This window comes from Desmodus rotundus, chromosome 12 (genome assembly GCF_022682495.2).
Source record: "Desmodus rotundus isolate HL8 chromosome 12, HLdesRot8A.1, whole genome shotgun sequence".
In the NCBI taxonomy this organism is placed as follows: domain Eukaryota; kingdom Metazoa; phylum Chordata; class Mammalia; order Chiroptera; family Phyllostomidae; genus Desmodus; species Desmodus rotundus.
Window position 1 is genome coordinate 83,638,301 of NC_071398.1, and position 15,233 is coordinate 83,653,533.

At 40.8% G+C, this 15,233-nt stretch overlaps 1 protein-coding gene across 2 annotated transcripts in view; it reads left to right on the forward strand.

Annotated features, from left to right (window-relative positions):
- Positions 1-684: 684 nt before the first annotated feature.
- Positions 685-15,233, forward strand: part of SYT14 (synaptotagmin 14) — a 212,205-nt gene continuing 197,656 nt past the window's right edge. For both annotated transcript variants that reach the window (XM_053915751.2, XM_053915749.2), the window contains exons 1-2: positions 685-735; positions 10,470-10,517. In XM_053915751.2, the coding sequence (XP_053771726.1) occupies positions 723-735; positions 10,470-10,517 (61 nt within the window). In that variant the 5' untranslated portion in view covers positions 685-722. The remainder of the gene's footprint in view (positions 736-10,469; positions 10,518-15,233) is intronic.

Genomic DNA, 15,233 nt, shown 5'->3' on the forward strand with positions numbered 1-15,233 from the left:
GTGACAGAGAGAAGGAGAGGAGGCAAGGGGAGACAGGCTGCTGTCCTCGGGATCCAGCTCTCCGGTTCCCTCTCTGCCAACGGGCTGTCTCTCCGCTCCGCAGCAGAGCCCGGAGGCGAGGCAGGCGGAGCAAAACGGAAACAAAACAAAACAGACCTCCCGATTCCAGAATCTCAGCGAGTCCCCAGGTGGGAATGCCTGAGCCCGGTCTACTGGCGGGGAGCCCTGTCCATGGTCCTGACCACATCCTTCTGCAGTCCCCTGCGGACTTCGGAGGCCGCACGCACAGGAGAGGCGGGCCCCTCCGCGGTGGTCCAGGCCCCTGGAAGCCCCGGACCGGCCGGGTCGCGCCGCCCGCACAGGCTCCCGGCGCCTCCAGCGGGTCTCAGGTGCGGATGGTGGGGCTCCTCGGACCCCGCACCTGTTTCGAATCACCGCGCGAGGCGCTGTGGGGGCGGCGGGGTGGGGGCGGGGCGGCGTCACGTGCGGCGGCGGCCCGGGAAGGTTCCATTCCTCCCGCAGCTCGTGCCGGCGGCGCTCGGGGCCCCTCCTCCGCCCCGCCCAGTCCCGCCCCGCCCGCGGCCCCGGTCCACGCCGCGCAGCCCGGCGATTGCGGGGCCGGCCCCGCCCCGCCCGCTGGCCGCCTCCGCGCGTCGTCCGCCCTCCCGCGCGGCCGCCCGCGCCCCCGCGATCCAGTTGGTGCGGTCCATGGCAAGCACATCATGGCGATTGAAGGTAAGTGGAGGCCGACGGCGGGGAGGGAGGAGGCTCGTGAACGCTCCGGGAGCGGGGGCTCGGCGGCGCCCCGGAGGCCGCGGCACGGGTGGGGCAGTCTCCTGGGGGCGGGAAGCAGGCGGAGGCGGCGCAGGGGTCCCGACTGCGCCCCGGCAGGCGGGTGGGCGGAGCGGCGCCACGGGTCCGCCGGACTGCCGCTCGCTGGCTCGGCCCTCGCGGGTCCGTCGGCCTCGGCCGGTGGCCCGGAGTAGGGAGGAGCCGGTCCGGCTTGCAGGTACTGGGCCGGGGCCGCCGCTTCCTCCTGGCGGCGCCTAGTGGGGCTTCGGTGCGCGGTGTTGCAGACCCGGCGGCACCGCTGGGGAGCTCTGGACCGCGGGGTGTACCCCTTTCCGTTGACCTCGCTCCAGCAAACCATCCTCCCGCATTACCCGCCTTCCTACCAAACTAGGAGTCTAGTTTTGCTGCCGTCCCAGTCCCAGCCCTCCTCAGTCTTTGCTCCGGAGCGTTGGGCTGCGTGCACTCCTCGTCCCTTCCCCTTCTGTTTGCTGGTGTGGGGGACCAGGACATTGGCAGTGAGGTGATTTCCTCTTCAAGCGGTTTTTCCCCTAACATTCAAAACTGCTTTTTTCTCTACGAGAGAGAAGGAAAAACATCTTTGCAACAAACATACACTCTTAGAATCCTGTGTACATTTCAGTTTAAGTGTTATAGTGCCGACAATACTAATTATTTGAAAAAGAAACTTAATAAATTAAGTTCCTAGATAAGGTAGTCGACACTAAAGTGTATTTTTCTCTTGTTTCAAACACATGTAACTGCAATGAAGTGTCTACATTTTGTTTTGTTTTGAAGGTGGATATTGTGAAAATGAACACCACATGGTTAGGACACTTATGTGAAGGACTGCAGCATCTGCCAGCTCCTCTCTCTCAGATTAACTCAACCAGTGAAAGTAGTTTGTGAAATTCACCGTGTATGCGTATTCATCTGTACAGATGTCCAAAGCATCTATACCTGTGTGGTTATTAGCCTAAATTTTATGTGACCCTTTAAGTGAAACTCTTAAAAGCACTTTCCATTTCGGTGACCAGTCGCTAGTAATATGTATCTTGTGGGCTCCTTTTTGTCAGATCCTGTGGACTCCGAAATCGCTTTAGCTGTGTGTTTGCATTTATCTTATTTGTTCATGTGATTGGACATTCAGACAGTTAAAGTAACTACTTTAGCTAGAATTATGGAGAGCACCAGGAATAAGATTTACCTGTAATCCTTTATAGTCTTGTTATTCAACCTTTTTTCCTCTGTGTGCTTCTTACTGCAGGTTCAAAATCAGGAAGCTAAATCCAACGATTTACATTTTGTACTTTGTTCCCCCAATCAGTTCGTAGTAGAATTTCTTCTGATGTGATAAAGGTAAAAAGGATTATGCAGAAGGTGAGGAAGAATTAGCCAGATAGTATCCATATATGATCCTATAACTTGGAATTTCTTAAAATATTTTGCAGTTTCTGCTCTTTTCCTCAGTCCTTCCCTTCTTAACCCCTAGCAGTTCAACGTGATTGATTCCTGTTTCATGTCAGCTGATAGCATTTTGCTCTGCTTACAACTACTTGTGTGCTCAAAGAACAAGACTGTTTAATTCCCATGTTCTAGAGGTTCTCCTGTGAGATACTCTTGTAAATAATTTCACATTTAAGCATAAGGTTTCAGCATATAAAGATCACGCATTATCTTTTCTAGTTTGCCAAAGGAACTACTGTTAACATTAGCATTTCAAACAAAGATGTCAGGTTAGGTTAATCTGAATGCTGTTTTTCATGTACTAAAGCAGATTTTTTGATGCTGTGTTACAAAGTAAAATGAGCTCTGGACCAGGACTTTGTACTGGGGACATCTAAGAATTTCAGGGCCCCAAGAGGTCATCTCACCCAACATTATTCCCAATGAAGTGGGGGTTTTGTGGTTTTTTTGAAGATTTTATTTATTTTTAGACAGAGGGGAAGGGAGAAGGAGAGGGACAGAAACATCAATGTGTGGTTGCCTCTCACATGCCCCCAACCAGGGACCTGGACTGCAACCCAGGCGTGTGCGCTGACTGGGAATCAAACCAGCGGCCCTTTGGTTTGCAGGCTGGCACTCAATCCACTGAGCCACACCAGCCGGGGCCCAAAGAGGTTGGTTCTTAAAACATTCAGTTACCTCACTCACTAGACTTAGTGAGCACTACTTGGACTCAATGTTCTATGCTGGACACTATAAAAATAATAAGACCATATTTTTGCCCTCAAGGAGCACATGTTTTGGTGAGGGAGACAGAGCGGGTTGTAACCATGCTATTACAGTATAATGCGAACACCAAGAGATGGATCATCCTTCTTTTGTATAAAAACATTAAGTGCGTTGAATTCATTCACTTCATATGCCGATGGACACTGAATGGTATATGTCAGTGTGGGACTCTAATTCCTGTAGTTCATAACGTCTTTGTATTTGACCCAAAATCCGCTATTCAGTAGTGTCTGTTTATATACTCATTCTAGGACTGCCTTCTGGAGCAATACATTACAAGTCTGTTGTTCTCACCTGCGTGGCATCCCTTCTCTCATGCAAATCCACGTTATTTAAAACCTCAGGATAAAGTTGCTCTTTAATGAACTGGCCTATGCCCTTCTTTCATCTAGCCCACATTCCTCTGTCTTTTCCATAAGAATCAGAAGACTCCGTGCGGAAATGTTTTGCTGAAGTGAAAAATACTCATCTTTCTTGTTGACTTGCTATTTTAACTTTAACCATTTAACCGCTCTGGGTAGCATTTTTAAAAATTGTAAAAGAATTTAGAATCTGCGTGCCTGTGTATGTATGTACTTTTTATTCCTAATGCACCTTATGGTTATCCACACACTTTCACATACATTTTAAAAGTCATCAGCACAGTTCTGAGATGCTCTTGAAGATCTGTTGTGACTCTTAAGATTTCCAAGGCAGAATCTGGACTTCCAAAAGCCATTTGAAATACTGAATTAAAAAAAGAAAAAATGCAGGGGGAGAGAAAGGGGAGGGATATGGGGATAACTATAATTGAACAACAAAAGTAAATAAATTACTGGAAATTGAAAAAGAACGCAAACATTTTATATTTTTAGTTTTGAGGGGAAATACCACACTTCGTTTTTGCTTTCCATGTTATTATTAGAGAGCTGTCATAATAATGGAATAGGGGATAATGTAGTTAAAGGGTCACACCTATCCACCGTCTGTGGCAGAGTGAGGCAGTTTTTTGAGTAGTTGATTTTTTGAGGATTTACAGTGCAGTTTAATCAGTGATGTTCCTACAAGACTGATACTTTTGACTTTTGGCAGGAATAAAATTTCTAATGTTTCACAGAGTTTTAAGGCATGTTTGGATATTAGGTAGATTTGTTCAGAGACCTCCCTAAGCATTTTTTAGTAATTTTCAATTTATTTAAGATGTCTCATCTGATTCACTAAGCAAATTTAGAAAAAAGTGGGGAACACTAGAGAAATAGTTGTATTTCGGTTTTCGTTGTTTTAGGTAGTGTTAGAACGCAGCAGCAAATACCAGTGTGGAAGCAGAGAGAACTGCGTATTCTCTGACTTAGACAGTCTGTTGAGTAACGACATTTGCATTATTTTCTTAAGTTGAGTACGGTGTTTGCACATAGTGTATGTGTGGTAGTATAGTAAGTAGATTGTCGTCATGGATTTGATTTCCATTGAGGCTACTCCATTCTCTCTGCTACAAATCCTAGCTAGTTCATGCCTAATATGAAAATGTATAGGGTCGGACAAAATACTATAAATAAAGTATTACAAGCTTTTGAGTAAAATGACTGTATGCATATTTTGTATATGTAGTAAAATCTTTATTTGTGTGTAGTAAAATCTTGATTGAAACTGGACAAATTAGAACCATTGATTTACCATTTCTTAGAAAGAGAAAGTAGTGACAACACAGCAAGCTGTTATTAGGAATTTACTTAAAGACAAACTTCTAGGATCTATATGTATATGCAGAACAGTGTCTTATTTTCAGTTTGAGGGCTGTATTAGAATTGATGTTTATAGTAATGTGAGTCATCAACAGGTAGAGTATTTTAATGAAGTTAAGTTATCTTCAGTATTCTGAACTTACTAATGCAATAATGCATATTAGTAGTTTTAAAAATGTTCTGGTGCAGTAGTTAAAACAAAAAGACGTGCTCAGTTAACTAGGAAATGAAGCAGAACACCTTTTTGTGAGCATGTACGTATTCAGGGCTTTATGGTACGATCTCAATGAGCTGCTAACCCCCAAAAACATAGTTAAAGGAATGAATTAAAAAGTGGCTTAAAGTGGGGAAAATTGATTAATTTACTTATATATGATAAAGTTTACACTTCTTAGAAAAAATTATCAAATAAATTAATAGGAACATATGTGGATCAAAAGAGATACTTATGGATCAAAAAGGATATGTTTTTCAAATTATAAAGTACTCTAAGATACTGTTTTAAGAAGAGATGTATTTAGTTATTTCATGTGATGCTGAAGTGGTGGTGAATATGTTTCTTAAAATTTAGGCTGTTATTGGACAGGAATATTACAAATAAAATGGTTTGTAAAAGTAGACAGAAAAATAATTCAGACTATTTTAACTCAATAGCAATTGCTTAGTAACAACCAACAAAATAAAGGAATTCAATTTGGGAGGATAATTCCCAGGGAGTTGGAAACCTGAATTTTTTTTTTTAAGCAAAATTCTGAAAAAGGACAAATTAAGAAGAATGAGAAGATTAATGTTTTGGAATATTTACACAGGAGGATGTTTCAAATTAAATAATTGATACTGTGGAAGAGAAGAAAACATACAGAGTCTTCTCTGTTTCCAGGGTAAATCTGAGTTTTCTCAGAATGTTGTATTCTACTTGTGAGGAATGGAAAGGGAACTAACATATTGTGGGTGCCCACCAAGGGCCAGGCATCATCTCAGTTGTGGACAGCAAATGTGTGGCACGGCTCCCTGTCTTGACTGTAGAAGACACCTGTGTTGTTAAAGTATCTTCTTTTCCCTACCACTTGTGGACTTGGTTTCAGAATCATTCTCAACATTGTCCTCTACCCCACTCTAGCAGCTCCTGTTACAGAATCGGTATACGGGATAAAAACTTTTCTGTTTGGAGGTGGTTATCATTACTGCTTTACAAATGACTTCAGTTATTTTTAAATTTTTTTCTTACTCCAAAGATTAAATAACAAGCACAAGGTTTTCAGGACAATATTAGGTGATGCTGACATTAAAATTGAAGAAACTATGGTATTTCTATAACACTGTTTTTAATTAGGGACTAAAATTGGTGTTATTCCTTGAAGGACTTAATTGGGACAAAACTAAAAAGTGTCTAGTGATTATTAACTGGTCTAAATGGGTTAAGGTGGGTGGTGGGAGTTGGCACTATTAATAGGAAATATTTAAAATTTCATGCTTGTTATGTGCAGTATAGGTGTCTGCTTAAGAATGAGCTATAACAACTTACGAGAGTAAGCTAGATGGTAATCTAAAGACTGTGACTACGTTAATGCGTGTGCTTTGGAGACGAGTCTTTAGACCAGACGGAATTTAAGGTAGTTCTAAAGTAGCCTTGCAGTATTTGAGAAGAAATTAATAGAACCTACAAATTGTAGTGGTTTAGGCTAATGTTCAAAATAAACATGGTAGAGAAAATAAGGTTGGTTTTAATAAGGACTGCTAGATCCAGTTTGAAGGTAATACATCTTTGGGTTTAATTACATTTTTGTACCTCTGGGTGTATTTCGAATGGAATCCAGCATCATACTTACTTTCTTTCTGTAGACATGTGGAAAAGTACATACTTTATATATAATAAGCCCCCCCTTAAAAAATTCCCAGTTCCCAGGCACACTCTCAAGTATGTGGGAGTTCAGATACAAACACACATATGTGCACACATTCACAGCACACGTGTGTGCACCCACATACATTTATTTCCTCTTACACCACATACTTAGGCCAATTGTAGAGGATTATGCCAGTTTACATTATGTTCCTACAGGGGTTTGCCTGAGGGAAAAGACGGTAACTTTGACTAAACGTGTCATTGTTACGTGTTTCTCATTTCCATGTTGCTGAGATGATTATTTCAAGAACATTGCTACTGTTATCTCCAAGAATAGTTTTGAGAAATTTATTTTTATTTAAATTACCTTAAAGGGTTGGAAAACAATTGCATAATTTTTATTTTTTATAAAAATGAAGAAAGATCAGTTTTTACTTTCTCACTTTGTTAAACCTAGTATTGTAATTAATTTTTTCTGACAATTAACTAGTGACTTTGGGCAACTGTACTTGGAGTGCCTTGGTTTGTTTATCTATGATAAGCTAGACAACTTTATTTCTGAGTTTAAGAGTCATATTCTGTCATTCTTACATGGTCTGTAATTCTTCATTACCATTATGTCTTTGAAGTATGTTTGCTGTGTGAAAAATTATTTTTATATGAGTTCATTTTGTCGATGATTATTTATTTTAGTGGAAGATTCATCTCTTCCTAAAAAGATTGACTAACTGATTATTTTAAGTAACCATTCTCTCAAATTGGTTTAGTCACTTCTTGATTTTTGGAGGTTTCTCAAAAAATTAAAAATAAAACTACCATATGATCCAGCAATCTCACTCCTGGGTATAATGTATCCAAAGGTAATGAAACAGTATATTGCACATTTATTGCAATCTTATTCACAGTAGCTGAGATATGGAGACAACCTAAGCATCTGTCAGTAGATGAGTGGATAAGGATGTGGATAAGGATATATTATTCAGACATGGAAAAGAGGGAAGTTCTGCCATTTGCAGTAGCATGGACGGACCTTGAGGGCATTGTGCTAAGTGAGATAGGTCAGACCGAGAAAGACAGACGCTGCAGGGTATCACTTAATGTGTGGAATCTAAAAGAACAGAACTCACAGAAACAGAGTAGAATGGTGGTTACCAAGGGCTCGGGGGCGCAGGAATTGGGGAGCTGCTGTTTCAGGACATAAAGTTGTACCCAACAGATAAGTGAGTTCTGGAGATGAATGCACAGTATAGTGATTATACACAGTAATACTGTGTTGTAAACCTCAGGGATGCCGAGAGACTAGATCTTCATTGTTCCCATCACAAAAAATGGCAATTATGTGACATGACAGAAATACTACCTACTGCTAAGGTGGTAATCCTATTGCAGTTATAAATGTATCAAATCAGCGGGTTGTACCTCTTAAACATATACAATACTATATGTCAACTAGAACTCAATAAAAATAATCATTCCCCTATATGTTGGATAGACATATTTAATTATAAGTGTATCAAATCACCACAGTGTACACTTTACATGTCTAACAATATTATCTGGTGAGAATGTCTCAATAAAGCTGAAATTTAATTAAAAAATCAATAATTGTGTATCCTTGTGCATTGTACTCTTACAATCAGACAGCCACTTTTGGTTACCATCATATCTAAGTCAGAGTATGGCTTGCCTTTTTCTTCCAAATTGAACATTTTCTTTGGAAACTTTTCAGATTTACTTTTAGAGGTTTTTTCAAAAGGCATAAAATTTGTAGCCTTTTGACTCTCGAATATACATGTTAAAACATACATTTAACATACAGAATGCATATTTCTTCCTTATGCTCTTCCTTAGGAAGGATTGAAGATAAAAAGAGTATTGATTTGAGTGTCTGATACTATGATGAAGTTTATTTAACTTTTGGAGAGTTGTTTTTGTACTTTTAAAAATAAGTTTTTTCCCCCAAATTTTGCCGTATTGTCTGACATTTATTTATCTTTAATATTCCTTTTTATTTGAGTAATAATAGCGATTGCTCATGAGTCCCCCATGTACATCAGTTTATCTCGTGATCTCACTTATTGGTTAGAATTTTCGGAACAAATGTCAAGAATAGTAGAGCAGAGTCTTGCTCTTTCTAGTTATGGGATTTTTGTGCGTGCTTCGGCAGACTTGACAATTATGAATTGACTCTGAATTTAAAATATACTAATTATTGGAGCTTTTTATTTATGCAGTCCTTTCATTTGATACAGGGAGATTGAATATTTTTAAAAGTGGGTGTTAGTTTTCATTGTCATTCTGCAGAATGGAGGAAGGTTGTGGAATATAATAGTATTTTGAAAACTATAATAGTATTTCTTGTTCCTGCTAATACTTGTAGAAACTGTGTAGTTACATTTAAGATGTGATAATGAAACCTAACCGATTTATAGTCAATATGCGGGAAAGTTTAGTTTTAATTATGGGCTTTAACAAGTGCAGCCTTGTTACATAAACCAAGTGCATAACTCAAACTAAGCTCTAAGTGTTGCCATCTAGAGAGCAGGCCTTGATGACTGTGTAAGAAATAGTTTTAGGCCTATGCAGATATCGGTGATGGCGTCAGTATACATTACAGTTATTGTTATACGTGATCTTCTAAATTTCTCCAAGTTCGTTTCCTGTAATTTGGTAAGTATTCTCCTTCCAGTCATTTGACTCGTGTCTTCTCCATTTTAAAGACATACGGTGTGTAGGTGTTGTTCATTCTAGCCCCTCAGCAGCTGAACACTGGGTGCTCATTGGTAATAATCCAGGTGATAGGGTCTCACTGTATTTACACTGAGGTTTGCTGAATGATAATTCTTTTGTAATCATAGCTGAGTCAGGTGCTTTTTCTCGCTGAGTCTATGTTCCTTATAACCAGTGACTTGTGTAGTGTTGATAATAAAGAAGCAATGGCATTGTTACAACCAAGTTACAGTGTAGGTCCAATCTAATTTAGCGATAGAAATACTGTTTTCCAATGTTTCACCTTCTTAGATGACCTACTTTTTTTTTTTTTTTTTAGTGGCTATCATGGTTTTTATTTCTCATTGCTGTAAGATATTTCTTATAACTTAACTGTTTACAATGAGTTTTGTAATGAACTAAGATGGTTAAATTGTTTCATATTTTTATTATGCAAAGTTTAAACATAACTTACAGCATAATTATATGGTCATGAATATATAGGACACTCCAAAATTTTATTCAGCTTACATTCATTAAAGAAGTGGCACTGTGTTTCAGAGTGAAGGAAATACTATTTCTGTAGTAAGTAATAACATTACTCTTGTGATAAAGTAATTTTAGGTAACAATTATGATAAAATAAATTTAGTTTGAATTAGTTTTTATCATGATACGGTTTTCTTTATAGACTTTGTCTCATCATTACAGATTTGTAAGAGTGAGGAGCTGAAGAATGGGGAAAGGGGTCGTTTCATTTTTTGCGATATGAGTATTGTGATAAAGTATAGAAGGTATTTTTACAGGGTTGGCCCTTCCCTAGTTACTTGCCGGTGTATATTAGTGCTCAGGCACAAAAGGGGGTCCTTCCCTGCAGTGCTTCCTCCCGGAGGGCTGGAAGAGGAGCTTAGGAAATGGTACGTTTCTGCTCCTGGGAGGCTTGCCATTTAAAGTAAATACTTGACTGAAATGTCTTCATTCCAAGACTATAAGATCTGGGCTCCAAGAAAGTTCTGTATATCAAGTCATCATACTCATGTAGTAAAGTTTAAGGAGAAGAATTAGCAAACTCTTTTCCTGAGTTCATTTCTAGAAGCTAATTTAAAATGGTTTTTTGTAACAGTCAGGTTGTTTTCTGTTTTTAACTTCTAATAAATTTTTTTTTAACAGGTGGAGAAAGAACCTGTGGAGTACATGAACTTATCTGTATTAGAAAAGGTAAGACAATGCTCTGCATGGATATTTAAATACAAAGCAAGCATTTTACAGTGTATGATAAATTTTAGTGATATTTTGAGAGTTGTGACTCACAGTTTTGTTGGGCTGTTAGAGCCTGGTTTCTAGCATATTGGTTGTTGGACAGGCTGAAGTGGCAGAGAGTGGAGGGTTTGGTTTTTGTTCCCTTTCCGAATCCGGAATCTGAGTGCATGCCGATCTCCCATTGATGTCTGTTCTGTTGCTGTGCCCCATCGGAGAGACGTGAGTTGTTGCTGATAGTCAGATCGGGGGCGTGTCCAAAGACCACAGCATCTTTTGACACCAACAGCTGTTTGTGCTTCCTTATGAGGAGCCACCTGATAACTCGGTGGTTCAGTAAGGTGGCCCCAGGAAAGGTAATTCAGTTACTAGGTGGGAGGCAAGCAATCAGGTATTCTCTGTATTTGGATGAATCAGGAGAGACTTGGGAGTTTCCACACTCAGAACTAATCACAGGTCTGTGATATTTGTGAAGAAAGGAAAAGACAGACCTGAGGAGGTCAGGGGAAGAAATCCTCATAAATTGACTGCTGTTTTCTCTTTTTAAACTTGGGGGACCCTCTTTTTCTTGCATCTTTCTGGAAAATCGACCTGGCCCTCTAGAGTCTGGCCGACCGGCTGCACGGTCCTCTGATATTTTCACCCTAAGGAGGTTTGGTGGCAGTGTCCGTGATACGTGAGGATGATGGCGTGGCAGGGGACTGTCAGCGTGCTTCTGGTCAGTCTCCCACAGGTGGGAAAAGCCTCGCTGCCTCAGGGCGGAGAAGAACCCCTTCCAGGTGAACTCGACAAGGTCGCGCTAGTTCATCTGTGTCACTCCGTGCAGTTGCTGTTCACTTAAAACCACTCTCCTTTCAGAAAGTGTAGTTTACCTGTCTGCTGCTTCTCTGCCACCACAGAGGAGAAAACTGCAATCAGTTCCCTGAAGTCAAATCTGGGATTATAATTTTCACACTATAACCATTGTTGATTGATTTGTGCTTCTTACCTAAAATGGAGGAGAGCGGGGACAACTTTATCCAGTGTTCTCCTCTTTGTAAACTTTTTGGCCTCCTATATCAATCCAGAATTAATAAAAATGTTTTAAATCATTTTATAATTGTTACCTATCTCACTAAAACAGACTTTATTTGACTGCACAGCAAAAGGCACTACAGATCAGTTGGAATCAAAAGCTACCGAAACTGTGGTGAGGTGAAGAGAGAATCGGGACAAAAATAGAGGCGGCTAGGAAGGAGGAAAATGAAGTGGGCAGTGGCCTTGTGCAGCTGCAGTGGGGACAGAAAGCTGCAGTGGGGAAAGTAGCATAGGTAGAAATAGACGGACCCACCTTTTCATTATGACTCTTCTTGCTGTTCTTCATTGTTGTCCCCGTTCCTGTCCAGGTAGTTCGCAGACCATGCCTTGCCCGGACATTAGTCCAGCCTTGTCACTTGCTTCCATTTTTCTATAGAATTTTAAATCTGTGGTTAAAATTTAAAAAAAAAATTTATTACACTGTAGTCATGTCATGGAAAACTGTCCTTATTCTAGAGTATGTTCCATAAGTATTTGAATCTTATCAAAGTTAATGTTACTGCTTTTGCATTTTAAGGGGGACTTTCATACAGTAGAGCATGTGAGGGTTACATAAAGTAGAATAATTGTAATTGGTCTCAAAGATTCTGGTAAACTGGCATCTCTAACATTATAGCCAATTTCTTTTTATCGGTTTGGCTGTTCCTTGTCTTCTTCGCTGGCTTTTCTCTGTAGGACTTGTGATTTTGGAATGTTCGGAGTTCGGTCCTCGGTTTGCTTCATTTTTCTGTCTTTGCCCTCTGTTTGATTTTATCTGGTCCTGTTGTTTTAAATGCCACACACATTTATAAGTCCAGCTCTGAGCTGTCCTTGAGCTCCCTGCCCTTAATTCAGTCTACTTACTTGATATTACTGTCTGGAGGTCTGTTAGAATAACAGCTTGACATTTCTAAAGTGCACACGTTGAGCCCTGGCTGGGCAGCTCGGTTGGTTGGAGCCTGTTCCCTGCCTGTCAGATTTTGGTAGGCTGTCAGTCTTCTTCCACCTCGTCTTCTCTCATCCTGTTCAGTTCAAGCTGGCCGTGCTTCTGCTGGTGTAATATTCTCAGAAAGGGTTCTTGTGAGTCTCCTCACTATGTCGTGGAGCTTCAGGCCAGTAGACAAGATGCTCCTTCGCAGGTCTTCCCTCGATAACTTTGTTTTTGGCTTCTGCTGTGATGGCTGAGGGGAATCCATGAGTCACGTGTCTAACCTCTTCAGAGAGCCTTGTGTGTCACTGAATATTGGGAACTTTTACTCATTTTGAGGCACTTGCAAAAGATTATCCACCAACTTAGTAGATTTTAGAATGTCCCATGTTCTAGCTTTAATTGTTTATACATAACATAGAAAAAAATAAGTAAGGTGTATATAGAAGCAATATATAAATAAACTATATTCTTATTTCTCCTTTCTACAAAATGTGAAATACTGTATATTATTTAGTATTTTCCTTTTTAACAAAATAAAACCTAACCATGTATCTATCCTAGAGTTAAGTTCAGATTAGTAGGCAAAGATATCTGTCTTTTTACTGTCTACATTGTATTCCACTCTGTGAAAATACCATAATTTATTCAACTAATTTCTTTTTTTAGTTTTTCTTTTTAAAAACCAGAACATTTATTGCATGATTAATCATTGAAGTTCTTAAGATGACCTGGACAGCAGCTGCCTTCTTGGGTTTAGGTGTTGTTTCTCATGGAATCCGTGCCTGCGTCTGTGGTACACAGTTTTCGGGTGCCTTATTCGAACAGTCCCAGTGCTATTTCGCCTTTGAGCCTCGGCACTCCAGTTCTACCCTCTCCTCTGCTCGGCAGCGTGGCCACGTTGGCCCCGGCAGACCGCTGAGGGCGGTGGGTCCGGAGCCAGAGCGGTGGCACAGCCTGTGCACCTTCCTGCGAGTCATCTCTCTCCTGCTGTTCAGCCCATTTCTTACCAGTGGGAATTGCTTTGTTTTAGAACTCGCGCCACTGAGAGAATGCCAGTGCCACAAAATGCATTCCTTTGTGAGTGTGTTATTGTGGTCTGTTTTTAGGTAGATGCTGAGAAGTTAGTTTGCTGAGTTAAAGAGTGATACATGATTTTACTAGAAATTGGAGAATTCTTGTTCTTACGCATTGTAACATTTTTGCATTCCCACCAGAAATACATGAATTCACAGCTCTGCCAGCAGAGTGTGCCTTAATTAAACTTTTGGATTTTTTTGTTGTTGTTGTTGTTAATCTGGTAAGTAAAAAACTGTAGTTTGGCATCATTCAAATTTTCACTTCCTTATAAGTGAAGTTGAGTGTCATGTGTTTGCATGATTTGATTTGAAGGACATTAGAAGAACTTTCTTCTTCTGAAATGTCTTTCCTATGTTCCGTGGTTTCTCATCTCCTGACATTTGCTGTAATTAGGATCTATCTAGTCTTTAGAAATTTATTCAAAATGTATTACATGGGATGAGAAGGTGGAGAGTTAGTCTTTGGTCCTCCAGCATTTTCATCTAAACACACTAGCATAGAGCATCGGATTATTTCACTCTCTTGTGAAAAACCGGAAATTATAGCCCTGAAGGCATGATGCCCAGGACAGTAAGGGAAGAGGGTGGGTTGGCGGGTGAAAAGCAGAAGTGAAACACTCTAGGACAGGGCCCAGAACGGGCAGGTCTTAGATGCCAAGGGCAGCCTAAATAGAGGACACCAAAGCAAATTGCATCTCTACTCTAGTTTTTCCATGAGTTGCTTGGCATTGTCTCTTCTTTTCCAAATATCGAGGAGACCAGAGCCCCTGGGTATTCTTACCCCACTTTTGACCTGGGGTGAATGAGGGAGTCTGAAGTCTGAAGGGAGGGGCCATGTTACTTAGCAATGTGGTCCGACTAGTCGTACGTTACTGTAACTTTTGCAGCCCCTTCTCAGCATCTAAATCTAAGGCCCTAGAGTGGCAGATACGAGCTGGTCTTCTTGCTTGCTTTTTTTTGCTTGCTTTCTTGCTTTCCTTCTTAAAGTTGGCTTCTATGGCATTTTATTGTGTCTTCTATCCTCCAGTAACATTTTACTCTTTAGTGCAAGGGTTCATAGGTGGGGTTCATGGGTTGCGTGCTGTGAAAGAGGAAGCAGTGGCAGGAAGGCAGCCAGTTTTAGAGTTACTCAGCTATCTCCTTGTGTAGTTGGTGGAAACCAAAAGTCTATAGAATGGATGAAGCTCTTGCTTTACTTTCTCCTGTGTGTCCGTCTATTGTGTGTGTAATCTATTTGGCAAATGATTAAGTGCTAGGCACTGTATTGCAGTGAATAGGACAACTTACCTGCTTTTCTTTCCTGGGGCTTATTGGAAACAGACAATAAACAAATAGAATCATTCTCAATAGTTATAAGTGCTATGAATAAAATAGAACACAATGGTGTGTGGGGGGGGTGGGAGGGAGAGAGAGGGAGGGACACTTTGGATAGATATTCAGGTAAAGCCTCTTTGAGGCTAACATTTAAGCTGACATCTGCCTGATGTGATGTTCAGAGAAGGTCACAGATAAGAGGGCAGTGCAAATACTCGGAGGTGGGAACAAGGCTTGGCATGTCCAAGATGCTGAAAGCAGCATAGTTGAGGAAGTAGTGATGAGTGTGGGAAGTCTCAC